Source organism: Ctenopharyngodon idella, chromosome 8 (assembly GCF_019924925.1).
Source record: "Ctenopharyngodon idella isolate HZGC_01 chromosome 8, HZGC01, whole genome shotgun sequence".
Taxonomy (NCBI): Eukaryota; Metazoa; Chordata; class Actinopteri; order Cypriniformes; family Xenocyprididae; genus Ctenopharyngodon; species Ctenopharyngodon idella.
In genome coordinates, this window is record NC_067227.1 from 3,877,832 (window position 1) to 3,894,471 (window position 16,640).

Here is a 16,640-nt window from a genome sequence, read left to right on the forward strand (position 1 = left end):
ATTCCGTCTTGGGATCTTTCTCTGGTTCTACAGGGCTTACAGAAAGATACGTTTGAGCCCTTACAATCAGAGCTTAGTGCCCTCTCTTTGAAAACAGCCCTCCTGATTGCGCTCACCTCCATCAAGAGCGTGGGGGACCTACAGACCTTCTCCATTACTGAATCGTGCCTGGAATTCGGGCCGGCATACTCTCACGTTGTCCTGAGACCCTGGCCTGGATACGTGCCCAAAGTTCCCACTACTCCCTTTAGGGATCAAGTGGTGAACCTGCAAGCTATCCCTCCTGATGAAGGAGACCCAGCCCTGTTTTTGCTGCATCCAGTGCGCACTTTGCGCATATACCTGGACCACATGCAGAGCTTCAGGAAATCTGAGCAGCTCTTTGTTTGCTTTGGAGGACAGCAAAAGGGGAAGGCTGTCTCCAAACAGAGACTGGCCCACTGTATCGTGGATGCCATTCTGCTGGCTTATCAGACTCCAGGTGTACTGTGCCCTTTAGGAGTGAGAGCTCACTCCACTAGGGGTATCGCAGCCACATCAGATCTGCCGAATGGTGCTTCATTTCACCTTCGCGAATTTCTGTAATCTCCATATGGAATCAGTTTTGTCTCAAGTCTTAGGTAACAACAGTTAAAACTCGGGCAACTGGTTGGGTGTAGTGCTTGCAGAAGCGCCCTCCCTTTCTATGAGGTGGTAACGTGCGCTTTTTAGGTCCGGTTAGAGTTTCCCTTGAATGGTGAATCCTGGGCCACCCTTCTTCATCATTAAGCTTTCTTACGGTAGGTGAGTTTGGCGGAGGAACTCGCTACCATTATTCAGGTGAGCCTTTGTAAGTGCCAGTGCTCCGTATGTAGTGATTCCCAAATGGTGACCCTATATGATGTATTCTTCCACTGTTCAGTTTCTCTGCCGGTGATCCCAGTGTCTTCCCCTGGATGGAGTTAGCTCTGTCACCAGTCGCTGTGGCTGGTAGTCTCCCCCTCGTCAGGTGGAGCTCTCCCTAGAGACTCTAGTCCCCACTAGTACTCCCTTCTGGTGGGTCCATAGGATGTGTTTTCCACATACTAACCTCCCCATTCGGGTAGGTTCTGGTCTCCTTAGTGTTCCTTTCTCAAAGAGAAGGAGAACGCTTCCCAACGTTAACAACCAGGTGTACTTAGCCATAAAAAAAAAAAATCAAATCTTTTGAATCAGAAGAGGCTTACGGCTGGAGTGACCTCTTCCTAGAAATAGGAGGCCCCCTTCTTAGGGAGACCTGAGGTCATTTAGCCTAGGCCTTACCCGCATCTGCACCGCCATGTCTCGTGACACAGTTCAGTTGTGGCGTTTAGTATAGGGACCCCTAGTGTCTCTCATTCGACACAACGTCGAAGTGAGCAACAAAAAAAGGGAACGTCTCAGTTACTGGTGTAACCTCCGTTCCCTGGTGGAGAGAACGAGACGTTTTTTTCCTCCTGCCACAACTTGAACTGTTGCTGAGGGGTTGAGATGCCATCTTGGCTCCTCAGAACAAACCTGAAGTGTGTGATGCACACTGGCCGCCTTATATACCTGCATGTCCGGGGGCGTGGCCAGGCATGCAAATTCCACACGCCAATTCCATTGGCCTTTTCTGAAAACATCAGAGTTGTTTGGGGCTCCCAAGCGCGACCCCTAGTGCCTCATATTCAACACGTCTCATTCCCTCCATCAGGGAATGGAGGTTACAACAGTAACTGAGACATTAGTAGAATGTCAAGTGGACTATTGAAATAAAGTGTTGCCAAAACTAGAATCAAACTGATGGCTTAAATACAAAGGAGATAATGAGGAGGGGCAGGTGAACATAATCTGTAGCCATGGTAACAAATGAGTGGCGGGAAACATATGGAACAACTGAAACAGGAACAAAAACACAGGAAACAAGGAAAAGCAAACTAAGAGTCCATGACAAACCAACATAACCCTAACACTTACATGTATAAAGATTTATTCAAATTAATCAGACATTAGAAATGAACCATGAAAAGATAACAATTTCAATCAAATGTATTTTGTATTTTTATAATTTTACCTGAGGTAACCACACCATTTGTAATCACAGTTACTGCAGGATGCCCACTCTAAGCCCAAATGAGTAGTTGAATGTCAAATTCAGATCTCTCTGAGCATAGAATGGGGCAGCGCTCTGACATTTTGCTTTGTTTTAATGATGTGACTCTAAGCTCAGTTTGAGCGTACAGCAGTATATTTGCAGGGGGCGGCAGTTTGATGCTAAACGGCCTGGAAGTGGTTTGTATTGATTTCTTCCTGGATTCAGTGTTCTGCTTAGTACTCCATCTATTGATCCCAGGCTCAGATTACACACGCATAGGGTTAATGGTACTTATTCTCCTGACAGTTCTGTTTTTCACAGCACTTTATCAGACCTCATATATATCTCTGTCACACTGGCCTAACACATACATATTCACCTCCGCTTCAGTCCTGGATGTATAATCCAGCACATATATTTGATGGGCTCAGGTTGTCACATAGTTCGGATACCAGATTAGCACATTCATTCCACTGTAATCTCAACCGTGTTAACCGGGAGAGAACTGGGAATCTGATGCATATTGATCCAGTAGAAAACCAATACCACTATACATTTTCATTACAGCACTGATTTAGCTTTTGTCCTCTCTTCCATGATGATTAATCTAACATATTATGGTTATTACAAACCAGTTCATGTCCTCCTGAGTGGTTAATACAGCATTATAGTGGTGATAAAACACAATATAGAAACATTTATAATGTGAAAGACATTTTCATTAGCTATTGCGTAAACTACCATTTAAATGTTTGAGGTCAGTAAGTTTTTTTTTTTTTTAAAGAAAATAATACTTTTATTCCACAAGGGCGCATTAAATTGATCAAAAGTCACAGTAAAGACTTTTCATTCTATTCTCTTTCAAATAAAAGCTGTTTTTTAAAGTTTATATTCATAGTTTCTATTCAAAGAATACTGAAAACATTTATGGTTCTCACAAAAATATTAAACAGCAACTGTTTTCAACATTATTAATAATAGGAAATGTTTATTGGGCAGCAAATCAGCATATTAGAATGATTTCTGAAGGATCATGTGACTGAAGACAGAAGTATGATACTTAGATTAAGAAAAATGTTAGCATATAATAATTCACTTATGATGGATTTTAAGATTAAGACAATCCATGACAGTTTTAATGTGATCCTTAAATAATAAATTTCTTATTTTTTAATAAGAAAAAAAATAAAAAAATCTGTTTGTTTTAATAAAAATCACCTTGATTAGAACCTTAAATGGTAACACTTTATAATAACTGCACACTATGAAGCATTAGTTAAGCATTAGTAAATAGTCAATTCATTATTTATGAAGCATTAATAGACATTAGTAAGCAGTTTATAATACAGCTATAAATGCTTTGTTCTTGATTTATAAGCATATAATGTGTCTAATAATTGTATTTTCATACTTTATTAATGATCAATTTATCATTTCTAAATTAAGTATTACATTATTTACAAACCAGTTATTTAGGAGCTGTCAGTGGTTCATAAGATCATTTATAAAGTGTAAGTAAATGATTAATAAACTATTTAAACATACATTGGTAACACTTCATTTAAGGGTCTTTTAACTAGTTGCTTATTAGCATGCATATTACTAGAATATTGGCTGTTTATTAGTAATTATTAAGCACATATTAATGCCTTATTCTGCATGACCTTATTCTACATTCTTAATCCTACCCAATACCTAAACTTAACAACTACCTTACTAACTATTAATAAGCAGTAAATTAGGAGTTTATTGAGTGAAAAATCGTGGTTAATAGTGAATACATGTTCCCCATGTATGTTACCCATATATTTATACATCTCATCATTTAGACATATAGTAATAGTTACTCAGGTGTTAGTAAATGCTTTATTAACACACATTTCTACTTTAATTCATGATTAATTCAGGTAGTTATAAAACATTTAGAAGTGGTCAGTTAACTATTTTTGTGAGCTCATCTAAAGTGAGGACTATTCATGCCTCGTAAAGCTTTACAAAGAAGATTTAAAGGCTCAGTTATCTTCTGCACTGCTGTTCTCTAATGTTTTAAAGTTAGTACTGAGGTAGTTTTGACACTGTGAAATATTTTATTATATTATTTTTTATAAAAAAAAAAATATTTGTTGTATTTTGGCACTCCTGTAATCCAGTGTTGGCACTGGTAAATTTTTATTCAGCAATGTTTACACTTTACAGAAATATATTATTTATATCAGAGCAAAGGCTTAGTTTCAGTTTACTGCACAGTTATGTTTTCTGGAGGTGTACAGGAATTTTTATTTTCTGTGACATTGCAGAGGTTTATTTTTAATTTTATATCAAGTTACCCATTGTAAAGTTTCATTTTTTTGCCTGAAATAAATATTTCTATGTTCTGTATCTTTGAAATCTCCTTTATAAAAGCTTTACAAGGCATAAATAGTCCTCACTTTAAATGAACTCACAAAAATAGTTAACTGACCACTACTAAATGTTTTTTAACTACCTGAATTAATCATGAATTACAGTAGGAATATGTATTAATGAAGCATTTATTAACACTGAGTAACTTATTATATGTCTAAATAATAAGATGTATAAATGTACGTTTAAATAGTTTATTAATCATTTACTTACACTTTATAAATGATCTTATGAACTACTGACAATTTCTGAATATTATTAATCAATTATTAAACACATTATAAATATGCTTATAAATCAAGAACAAAGCATTTATAGCTGTATTTATAAACTGCTTACTAATGTCTATTAATGCTTCATAAATGATGAATTGCCTATTTACTAATGCTTAACTAATGCTTCATAGTGTGAGTTATTATAAAGTGTTACCCATTAATTTGCCTAAAATCTGAATAAACCCTTTGATGAAAATTTGCTTGAACATTTATTATGAAGTAACTGTATTACAAAAGCAAAAAGGCACTTGAGGCTGCTGTGCTATCTTGTGAAAATAGGTACAGCTGAAGGTCATAACTACATATTCACAATATAGCATCATATCTCATACCTTAGTACTGAATTATAAAACATAATTCCAGGGCAAAAATCTGATTTGAATGAACCACCTTTTTGAAATTCTTTACATATACAGTCACACAGATTTGAGTTATTACAAAGCATTAAACTGATGTAAACATACAATTAACAGGCAAATTAATTACTGTATATTACTTATGAGAATTGTTTATTGTGATTATTAATCATAATAAATGTAAGTATTTATTGGTCATTTGAGACTCATTATTAGTTGTGACTAACAACACTCCACAATCTTGTAAAATCATGGTGATACGCAGCTCCTTGTGATTTACTCCTTTATTACACTAATATGTGTCCTTGTAAAACATATTGCAGTATCTGTAGTGTAAATGAAGGTTAATAAGTGTAGTGTACATTGTGTTCGTTCCAGTCAAAGTGTCGCTAACTGTCTGACCGACTGTGCCGTTATGACGTGTTATATTGATCCGCACTCTCACATTCCCTGCACTCTTCCCGGTAAAGCCGTCCTGCTGCCCACAAATACATTTAGCGGCCATCACTCTCACTAACATGCACACAGATTTGGGTCAGCATTTTGTTCAGCTCTCATTATTTATGACATTGTGCTCAGATTCCATCTCTGTGTAATTTATAGATCTTTTTATGTCCTTTTACCTCCCCGTTCACTTAAGTTGATTGTTGTTACCTTTGCTAAGATTCCACACTTCAGTTATTCATTCTATCTTTTCTTCTCTCTGCAGAAGAAACTGGTTCTGACATTCCACACCTCCACACCAGCAGCCTGTAAACACCTTTGGAAATGTGCTGTGGAAAATCAGGCATTTTACAAGTGAGCCGTCCTTTTATCTCTCTCTGTCTCTGCCTCTCTCTCTCTCTTCTTCACCCTCTGTATGTGTGTCTTCTAAGTAGCATTTGCTTGTGGTTTGGTGTTTTTATACAGTACCATTCAAAGTTTGTGGTCAGCATGATATTACAAAGTATTTCTATTTCAAGTAAATGTGTTTTTTACTCTATCAAAGAATCCTGAAAAAAATGCATAGTGGTTTCCACAAAAAAATATTAAGTAGCATAACTTCAACTTTCAACATGATAATATTAAGAAATGTGTTTTGAGCAGCAAATCACCGTGTCCTAACTACACGCAACGCCACGACGCGATAAAAGTTAATCAGAGTTTTTGTCCTAACGAGCTGCGACGGCAACACGTGACGATTTTTATTTTAAAAACGGTTTCTGTTTTTCTGCGACGTCACGGCTGGAGTAACAACACAAAGTATGATAATGATAATCCCAGGTAATGTTTATGTGCTTTATTTAATGTTAAAAGCGTCTAATTTGAGTTTGAATATCATTCTGTGTGTCTTTTATAAATGTACTGAAAGCACCAACGGACAATTCACCTCAGATCTTCAAAATAAATAAAAGGAAACAAGAACGTTCAAACTGTCAGCTCATTGTGAACAGACAAGTGTATTCTATGACAAAGATTGTTTCAGTAACTCGGTATGTATTTTTAATAATGTCAAAATGGTGTAATATTCATGAATTTGATTATATTCTTATCCATTTCGTTGCGAGTGCCGTTGGAGCTTGCTGAAAGAGCCCGCCCACGTGCTTTTCTGATTGGCTGTGATTTTTGATCGACTTTATCGCGTCTTATAGTTGCGTCGCGTCTGGTGTGGACAAACAAATTGTTTGTCGCTGGAATTTTATCGCATCGCGTCTGGTTAGGACACAGTTGCTGCATCCGAAATCGCGTACTGTTGAGTAGGTGCTACATTTGAATTTAAATTTACTTCACGACCGTTGAAAAAGTACGTTCTATATAGTATGAATGCGTGTAGTATGAATGAATTCGGACGTACTACATCCACCATGTTATTACTGTCACATGACCTACCAGCGTCAGTTACGTCCCTTCAACTCCGTTCACAAATCCTCTCCCGTGGCCTCATGGGATAGTAAAGTGTTTATCGTATGTGCACTTCAGAATCTCACCGGAAGCAGTAAGTCATCACGGTACTTTTCGCCTATACTGTTTTTCGAATACTACGAATTCGGACATAGGGGAGAGTGGGGTAAGATGAGCCAGTGGGTAAGTTGACCCACCCCCTGTATCTTGGCAACCGTACCATTTTATTGTCATGTGACCATATATTTTAGAACCACCCATCATTTCCGCCAGACTGTGAAAAGGAGAAGCACATGGGAGGAGTGGAAGTCGCTTGTTTACTTTAAAAACTGTTTTTTGCTTGTCAAAGTAAAATTTTAGCATAACAGATGTAATGGCTGTTTCGTCAAAGCAAATTTGTCCAGGTCTAAAACTATTTATGATGCATATTGGTGATTTAGCAACGTATAAAACCATGCAAGTCATTTAGCTAAATATTATTCTGAATTGGTAAGCTAACTAGCTTTTCCTAAAATGGCAGCTATGGGGCAAAGTGAGCCAAATGTTGTGGGGTAAATTGAGCCAGTGTTTTAACTTACCCCACCATAAGGCAATGAATTTAAGGTAAATCTGAAGTATAAACTGGTGTCATTTCAATGTAATATTACGCAACTGGTTTAGTTTATCTTTATTTTTGAGTTTATTTGATAGGAACAGTGTACAAGTACACCAAATCCTTCTCTGATACGAACCAGAGGATGTTTAATCATATATATCTTTCCACCTGTAGTCTCTAATGGCCTAACATGGTCGACATTGCAGAAAAACTACCATGTCAAGAACCTTTTGACTAAAATGTTTATTAGTTTCAGTGACATTTATTCATTCTTATTTAGTTTTTATTTAATTTTACTCAACAAACTCTCTGTTTAGTCTGTTTATGGGAAGGTCACAACTTTGATGTTCAACATATTGTTTCAGAAATGCAAACAATTAAAGATACTGAAATTTCAACTTCATTTGGTTGGTTTTATGTTGCTTAATTTAGCTTTAAAAAAAGAAATATTTGTAAAATATTTGTACAAAGAATATTTGTAAAAGGTAATTTGATTATTAAATTAGTTTTTTCAAAATAGGTACATTATCTTTAAAATTCCACATGGGTTTGATTCAGATTCAGTTAGATGGTCAGTTTACACCCACCTACTGACTCGGCTCAACTTACCCCTAACCTGGGGTAAATTGAGCCAGAGGAACACTTTTTATAAGAAGCCATATTTTTAGAACCCTTTGTCATAGATGTATTCTGATCATTTGAAATGATAGGAAACATCCTGAAATTACTTTAAATACTTTTATTGTACTTCTGCCTTATTTCCCCTTATCTTGAGGACCACATAAGTAAAAAATAGCTCATCTTACCCCACTCTCCCCTACTACTCTGTTCGCATACTGTTTTTCGCATACTATATAGTAGAGAAGTATTCGATTTCGGACGATAGTTAGTCGCTGGAATCTTATCGCATTTCGTCTGGTTAGGACACAGCGATTTCTGAAGGATCATGTAACACTGAAGACTGGAGTAATGATGCTGAAAATTCAGCTTTGAATCAATTTAAAATATATTAAAATTTAAAACAATTATTTTAAATAGCATTCCTTTTTTACAATATTACTGGTTTTACTGTAGCATAAGAGACTTTCAAAAACATTTAAAAATCTTACCAACCTCAAACTTTGAAACAGTGGTGTATATCTCAGAAAATATTACTAATGCCATGTGAAAATAATTAAATGTATGCATGTATGTATGTATGTATGTATTTAGTTATTTATAACCCATGACCTTTCTCTGTTCTTTTCTTTTTGTGCCAACCCTTTTAAATACAAAACCTTTTGAGGTTGAAGATCAAATACAATATACAAGTAATTTACAGTTATTTTACAGTCATATTTTTTAGTAAAAATGTTTCACTTTGATGGACTACTGCGACAATGTAAGTGCTTAATGAAATATGGAATGTAATTCAAACCTACATTTGTTTGTTTTTTTGTGTTTTTGCTCCTCAAATCATTATTTTTAACATAGAGTTGAACAGAAAGTGCATACAGCATTTTAAAACAAAAAAAATATATATATATTGTGAAAGCATGAATTAAAATTCAATGAAAGCTTTAAATATACTGTACATTTTTAAAAACAGATTTTGCATTCCACACTAAACAAGGTTACACCTATATAATAATGTGACTAAGTTCTGGATCCTGGTAATTATATCAGTATGAGGTCATGGGGACAAACACGGCACACAAATGGCGCCGCTTCCTGAGAACGACCCTGATATAAGTGCCTCTATGTCTCTTTCTCTATCTCTAGATAGTATGTGTGAGTGGTGTCACATTACTGTTGAAAGCCCTTTAATTAAGAGCTTTAATGACAGCAGGCCTGCACATATCAAACAAGGACACTGGCAGTTATCCCTGTCTTCATATTAACAACACACACATCAGTCAATCAATGACAAACTGCTCTCATAAGCATGATCTGTACACTTTTCTACACTGATTATGGGGAGAAATCTGTTGAATCATGATGAATGGATTTATAGAAAAAAGTGTTAAATGGAAATGAGAATACTGCAGTCTGTTTGCTGGGGAAAAAAACAGCAGGAACAGACTCCATATGGTCCTACTTACAGTACAAGTCTTCTACTTACATAGTACAATAATTTATTTCTAAAGCACATTTAAAAAACAGAAAGTCCAAAGTGCTTTACAATTAAAATAGAAGGTTACACTTTATTTCAATAGTCAACTTTAGACATTCTGCTAACTGTAAGTAACTTTGCAACTACTTTTCATCAGAGAATGAGTAAGTTAGGGTTAGGTGTTAGGGTTCATAGTCACAGATCATAGTCTATACTATGAAAGCTTGTTTCTGCCACAGAATGATAAACAAAAAAGGCGACTTTTTATCTCACAATTCTGACTTTATTTCTCACAATTCTGAGTTTATATAAGCAACGCAATTTCAGTCATAACTAAATGTTATTGCATTTCTCTGATTTATGTGATTTAGATGTGCAAAGTCAAGTCAGATAAAGACTGTGTCCAGCAGCAGTATATTTTTCAAGGGAAGCCGATTTCGCTACAGGTGAGATGATTTGGCTGCATCTTATCTGATGGGAGTAAATCATATGTCAGACATGCTAATATGACTTTTTTTTTGTATTATTTATGTTTCATTGTATTTCACATTATGGATCAAATGATTGTTTCTGGTTTGATTCCAGTGGTCGGGTGGCTAAAGAAGTGATTGAAGCCAGTTCAAAGATTCAGAGAGAACCTCCTGTTGTACACAGGTCAGCATCCATTTTAAATATATCTTACCACCTCTTTTCTTACTGTATCTAGACGACACTTCACTCAGCCAGACTGTTTGTGAGTTAGAAGGTTGTGGGGATTGAGCTGTTCATATGGTTTAAAAGGGCCATAACATACACTTAGCATTTATTTATGTTATATAAATCTTACTGTATAATCTAGTTAAGCTTTCTTTGACAAAAAAGTTATAATTGAGTTTTTTGTGACCATTTCCCATCCTCACACTGACCCTCACAATTAAACAAATGATATTTTTGACACTGGGCTTTCATTTCCTTTGTAAACAAAAAAAAACAAAAAAACATTTAACATTTTAAAATATACTTTAGCACACTTAATATGGAAATAATCTACTTTAATTGCATGTTATTTGCATATACATGAAAATGTATTAACATATTTAAATAAATGTGTAATTATACATTTGTAATGATGAACTTGCAATTTAGTACATTTAAAATAATAGTAAATTAAAAGGTTAAAATTTTATTTTAATGATTATTTTAATTATTTATTATTTTAATGATTTAAAATACACTTTAATCTAAAACATTTAATTTGACATTATTACAAAATGCACCTTTTAAAAGTCTACTTAAGAAACAGCCATGAAACTGTACTTTCTCTTTAAGTACACTTAAGTAGTCTTTTATTTCAATAGTATTATATCTGCAAGTACAATTTAAAAAATATGCTTTTAAGATTTTAAACCAGTTTAAATTCAATACAATTAAGAACACTCCTCACAAAAGTGCTATGATTGGCAAAATTGGGATTTGAAATAAGTGACGGCAACAAAACAATAAAAAAAAAGTTGTATTTTAATTTGTTAATTGGCTATGTTGATTTCAGATTGATCTGGGCTGTGTTTCTACCTAAGCGTACCATGCTTTTGCGAAACGCAATCCTGGTCTGGTGTTGATGCCTTGTATTGTGAACATGACATATAGTATCAAACTCTTTTATTTAAAAAAATATTTATGAAATTACTTTAGAAGTTCATGTCTTAAAATTTTTTGTCTTTCTGTGTCTACTTCTGTGGGTGTTTCAGGTCTCAGTTTGGCCAAAGCAGAAGCTTTACTTCACTCAGTCATAAACAGCTCATAATGAACATGGAGCCCCTCCTACCAGCACTGAGCTCCAGCAGGGAACACAGAGACTCCTCAGCAGACAATGGTAACACACACAAACACACCTGCATGCATACACACCTTAGATGAACCTTTTCCAACTGTAAAAATCTTTAACCCTTAAAAAAAAAAAAAATTACTAACAAATATGATTAAACATGAGACTCTTTTTATTCTACAAGAGAATGACTGATTGATCTGGAACATCTGGAAGAGCAAAGATATCACTCTAACTTATAAAAGCAGATTAGTCAGAACCAACTTCTTTGTGTGCGAGAGTTGGACATTAAGAAATGCCAAGAGAAGGAAAATCGAGGCATTCGAAATGTGGAGCTGGTGGAAATTGTTATGAATACCATGGATAGCCAGGAAAACAGATATAGCCGTACTGGATCAAATAAAACTAGGGACGTCACTAGAAGCTGAAATCACTATATTGCAACTGACTGACTTTGGCCACATTATGAGTGAAAACTCTCTAGAGAAGTTAGTAATGTTGGGAATGGTCAGTGGAATCAGAAGAAGAAGGGATGGCAAAGAACACATGCTGGCTCGACACAGATCAAATCGGACACCAATATGAACATTAAACAATTGAAAGAAGCACTGCTTGACAGGACAGCATGGAGAATGCTTGTCCATAAGGTCGCTGAGAGTCGGATATGACTGAATGGATAGATCATCACTTTTGCTACAAAATAGTTAAATCAGGTGTGGATAACAACATCCGAAGGTTTAAGCACCACTTTTCACTGACCTTTGAAAAAAATGACTTAATTTAGTCTTATCTTAGTAATGCCGTATGTCCACCAAAGCATTTTTTTCCAGCTGAAAACGCCAGGCACTGTCTAGCTGTGGGCGACTGAGAGCACTTCAGCAGCGCAGTGGTTTTATCCAGTTGAGACACTTTGGTTGCTATGATGTGGAATATCCGTGGAAGTGTTACTAGTATATGATTTCTTAGATAGTTTGTTTCTGAAAATAAAAATGTTGACACAATGTAAAGTACTTTCTCAGGCCTCTGTTTTAAATGATTTTGTTCTGTTGTTGTGCTTGTTGTTGTCATCTGTTGTTGTTGTTCAAGCAGTATGTGATGGTTGGTCGGTGTGGTATTTGTCCTACCCCTCCTCCACTGTGATTGGACAGCTGGGTAAAAAGTGACAGTGATAACCAAAGTTTCAACCAAAGTTTCAACTCTCGGCAACCAGAAAAAAACACAAGCATGAAATAGACTTTTTAAATACAGTGCACTCTCATTGAAAATATTTGAAAAAAATGCTTTAGTAGACTCACAGCCTATAAATTAATACATTTGATCTAACGTGATACTCTTTTCACGGCAATAAGTATTATTTTAAAGTCCAAGACCACTTTTTTTTATCGCCCATTGTATATTTCGCATGAAAAACTCATAATAATAATATAGCACTTTTCTCTGTACTCAAAGCACTTTACATGGAGATTCCCCCAATCTCCTCAACCACCACCAATGTGTAGCATCCATCTGGATGATGTGACGGCTGCCATATTGCACCAGAACACCCACCACACACCAGCTTATTGGTGGAGAGGAGACAGAGTGATGAAGCCAATCAGTGTGTATATATACAGTATCTCACAGAAGTGAGTACACCCCTCACATTTTTGTAAATATTTTATTATATCTTTTCATGTGACAACACTGAAGAAATTACACTTTCACTTAGGGGTGTACTCACTTTTGTGGCCAGCAGTTTAGACATTAATGGCTGTGTGTTGAGTTATTTTGAGGGGACAGCAAATTTACACTGTTATACAAGCTGTACACTCACTACTTTACATTGTAGCAAAGTGTCATTTCTTCAGTGTTGTCACATGAAAAGATATAATAAAATATTTACAAAAATGTGAGGGGTGTACTCACTTCTGTGAGATACTGTATATATTAGGAGGCCATGATGATGGACAGAGGCCAATGGGCAGGATGTCGGGGTTACACTCCTACTTTTTTCAAAGGACATCTTGGGATTTTTTATGACCACAGAGAGTCAGGACCTTGGTTTAATGTCTCATCCGAAGGATGGTGCCTTTTGACAGCATAGTGTCCCCATCATTATACTGGAGCATTAGGACCACAGATCACAGGGTGAGCACCCCCTGCTGGCCTCACTAACACCGTTTCCAGCAGCAACCTAGTTTTCCAGGAAGTCTTCCATATAGGTACTGACGAGGCTCAACCCTGCTTAGCTTCAGTGGGCAACCAGTCTTGGGCTACAGGGTGATAGCTGCTGGCAAAACTGACCTAGTGCACCTTTAAAATAGACGGTGTTGCCAGGTATATAAAGCCCCCTGTTCTCAGGGGATCTGTTCAAAGTGAGCCGAAGAGGTGCCGGTATCTGTGGAGACTCCAATCAGAGCTTTAAAAACTTGTGAATATCCCAGCAGACAGCATGTTAGCAGTGATTAATAAGAGGCCTGCTCGGGCTTGTGTTGTTAGAGGTGTGCATTAAAGCAATGACTCACAAGTATACATGCTTACAGAGTTGGAAGCTGCTGCTTTAATGAAGTCCTTAAATTGAATCACTTAACTGTTTAAACTCAGAGTGAAGGAGCAGCATGATTAGAGTGTTTCATGTAAGGGTTTAGTCACGTGAGTCAGGGGAGATAAAGCTGTAGAGTCCTTGTGAGGAGTCCTGAAGCTGGTTCATCAATACTAAGCCCCTAAAAGATTGGGTTACCAGAGGAGAGGACAAGGTTTTAACGACTGAATGTCACAGTGGCCCTTCTCAGAGGTACATCCTGTGTGAAAACAATGTGCTTATGTCCTTTTTCATAGTCTTGATTTTGTTTTTGGGCTCTGCTAGAATGAGTTTTCATACTTGAATGTTCAAAAAATACCTTATTTCTTACATATTTGACATTGTTGCAGCACCTCTCTTCCCAGTCTGTCAGTAATGCTCTAGATCCGGTCTCTATGAAGCACCTCCTTCCGAAAAGCGAAATGTGCTTTGATTAGTCGGCTGGACTAGTGTGTTGTGATTGGTCAACTGCTTTGAGCGTGTTTGGGAAATGTCACGTAACAGTGAGTTTCAACACACTTCTAACACAACTCAACCAGGCCCTGCCCCAGTTTTTTGCTTAAGCATTGGGCGGGAATTATTGAAATGAGGAATATTGTGACGTGTTCATTTTCATAAGAAGACGAAAGACTACAATGGAGGCGTTTCAGGGAGTTCAGAAACAGTGACACTGATATAGAGAATAACTCCTGCTGGAGGGACTCCTGCTGTGCTTTGTAACTTTGTAGACCATTTTCATGCTCAAACAGCAACATTACACACTAAAGAATGTTGAAAATGTAAAAAAGCATAATATGACCCTTTTAATTTTGTTAGTACAGTTTTTGGTGTTTGTGTGCAGTACCAAATCATTGGGGATTGTGTTCTGGAGTCAAACTGTGTTTCAGTTTTCCACCCTGGAGAACAGTGACTCATATCTGAAAATCTGGCTTCTCTTTGGTTCGATGAATCTGTCAGCATAATGCTAAAGTACCTTTTAGCTTTTTAAAGGGGAAATTTACAACTCAAGCAAGTGACGACAACATAACTTTTGATTAAAATAGACCATCTGTTGGCTCACCCCTTAGATATCACAGTGGCTTTCCAAATGACACTGTCTATTAGATACTGCAGCTCCATCCCGTTCAAAGGCTTTCAAATCTTTCCAGACATGCGTTGATTGCGGCAGGGAGTTGATTTGTTAGATTAGACAGTGTTAACTGCTCTGGGTGAGAAATATTTAAATTGTCTTTGAGTCTTACGCTCTTATGTCTTTTGTTGCTTTGCACCACAACAGTACTGCTAGAAGCCTTAAAGAAATATTTGACCCCAAAATGAACATTTTGTCATTTACTAGCCTTCATTCATTAGTCATTCCAACCTCCCATTCTTCTGTGAAACACAAAAGGAGAAGCTTATAAGAATGTCACTTAAATGTACTTAAAGAGAGTACACTTTCATGACATGAATGCACTTTAGTGTACTTTGTAATAATGTTAAATTAAAAGTTTTACTTTAAAAGTTTTATTAAATGTACTAAATTACAACTTTATTACAACTTTATTATAAATGTGTAATTACAAATATATTTAAATACATGACATACAATTAAAGTATACTTTAACCTAATTTCAAAGATGTCAAGAGAATTATGAAATTACATATAAAGATGTATTTAAGTCCTACTTAAGTGGGTCAAAAACTCTTTGAAGTTCAACTAATTGCATTTAAAATAAATTTGAACTATAATACTTTTTAATTTATTTGCAATTACCATTGCAATTGAGTGTCTGAGAACATTACATTCAGTTCACACTTAAATGTATTCTTTTAAAGAATACTCTTATTTCCATAATAAGCACTTGTAAGTACTCAGTACTTTTGCCATTTTTTTTTTGTAGAAAAGGAAGGATGAGTTGAAATGTTTTTTGTGGTAATCAACATTATGCCGCAAATGGCATATCTTAACTTACATATGTTCTATTCTTTTAATATCTGGTCATGAAACCCTAAATTAAATTTTCTGAGATTGTAGTTGTGTGTGTTGAATATCATAGAAGACAATCGTACCATCCATACATTTTAATTGTAGGAGAAAACCAGTTAATTTTAAGGTTTTTTTGTTTTGTTTTGTTTTTGTTTTTTTTAGCTATTTATATCTTCCAGGTTTAACCCTCTGGTGCTCTTTTTGAGCATAGACCTGAAAATGAAATTTCCAACTTAGCACAGACTTAAGTTTGGATTCTTTTTTAAGAAGACACTTCGCAGATTATTGCTGAATTGAACAAAGTAAAAAAAAAAAATAAATTGTTTATTATGAAAACTGTAAAAATACTACCTTAAAATTTTATATGAAAGACATATTTTACAAAACATGTTTTACTCTAAAACTGTGAGAAAATCAAAGCCATGAATCTAAACAAGTTGTGTTCCAAATTTGAGGTTGAAATCTAAAAAAATGAGCTTTCAGTAAGATTTTGTTTGGGCGCATTACCAAACATTTCCACTAGATGAAATGTATCTCCCATTCATATCCAATGCAGTCATTTTTGACTGCAAACAATACAAGCGTGACTTTTTTTTTCAGGACCATTTAACCTTCTTCATCATGTCCATTATTT

At 35.8% G+C, this 16,640-nt stretch overlaps 1 protein-coding gene across 1 annotated transcript in view; it reads left to right on the forward strand.

The window, feature by feature from the left end:
* frmd3 (FERM domain containing 3) overlaps positions 1–16,640 on the forward strand; it is a 74,357-nt gene that overhangs the window by 36,739 nt on the left and 20,978 nt on the right. The window contains exons 10-13 of the mRNA XM_051903980.1: positions 5,818–5,906; positions 10,048–10,122; positions 10,262–10,330; positions 11,404–11,528. Of these exons, the coding sequence (XP_051759940.1) occupies positions 5,818–5,906; positions 10,048–10,122; positions 10,262–10,330; positions 11,404–11,528 (358 nt within the window). The remainder of the gene's footprint in view (positions 1–5,817; positions 5,907–10,047; positions 10,123–10,261; positions 10,331–11,403; positions 11,529–16,640) is intronic.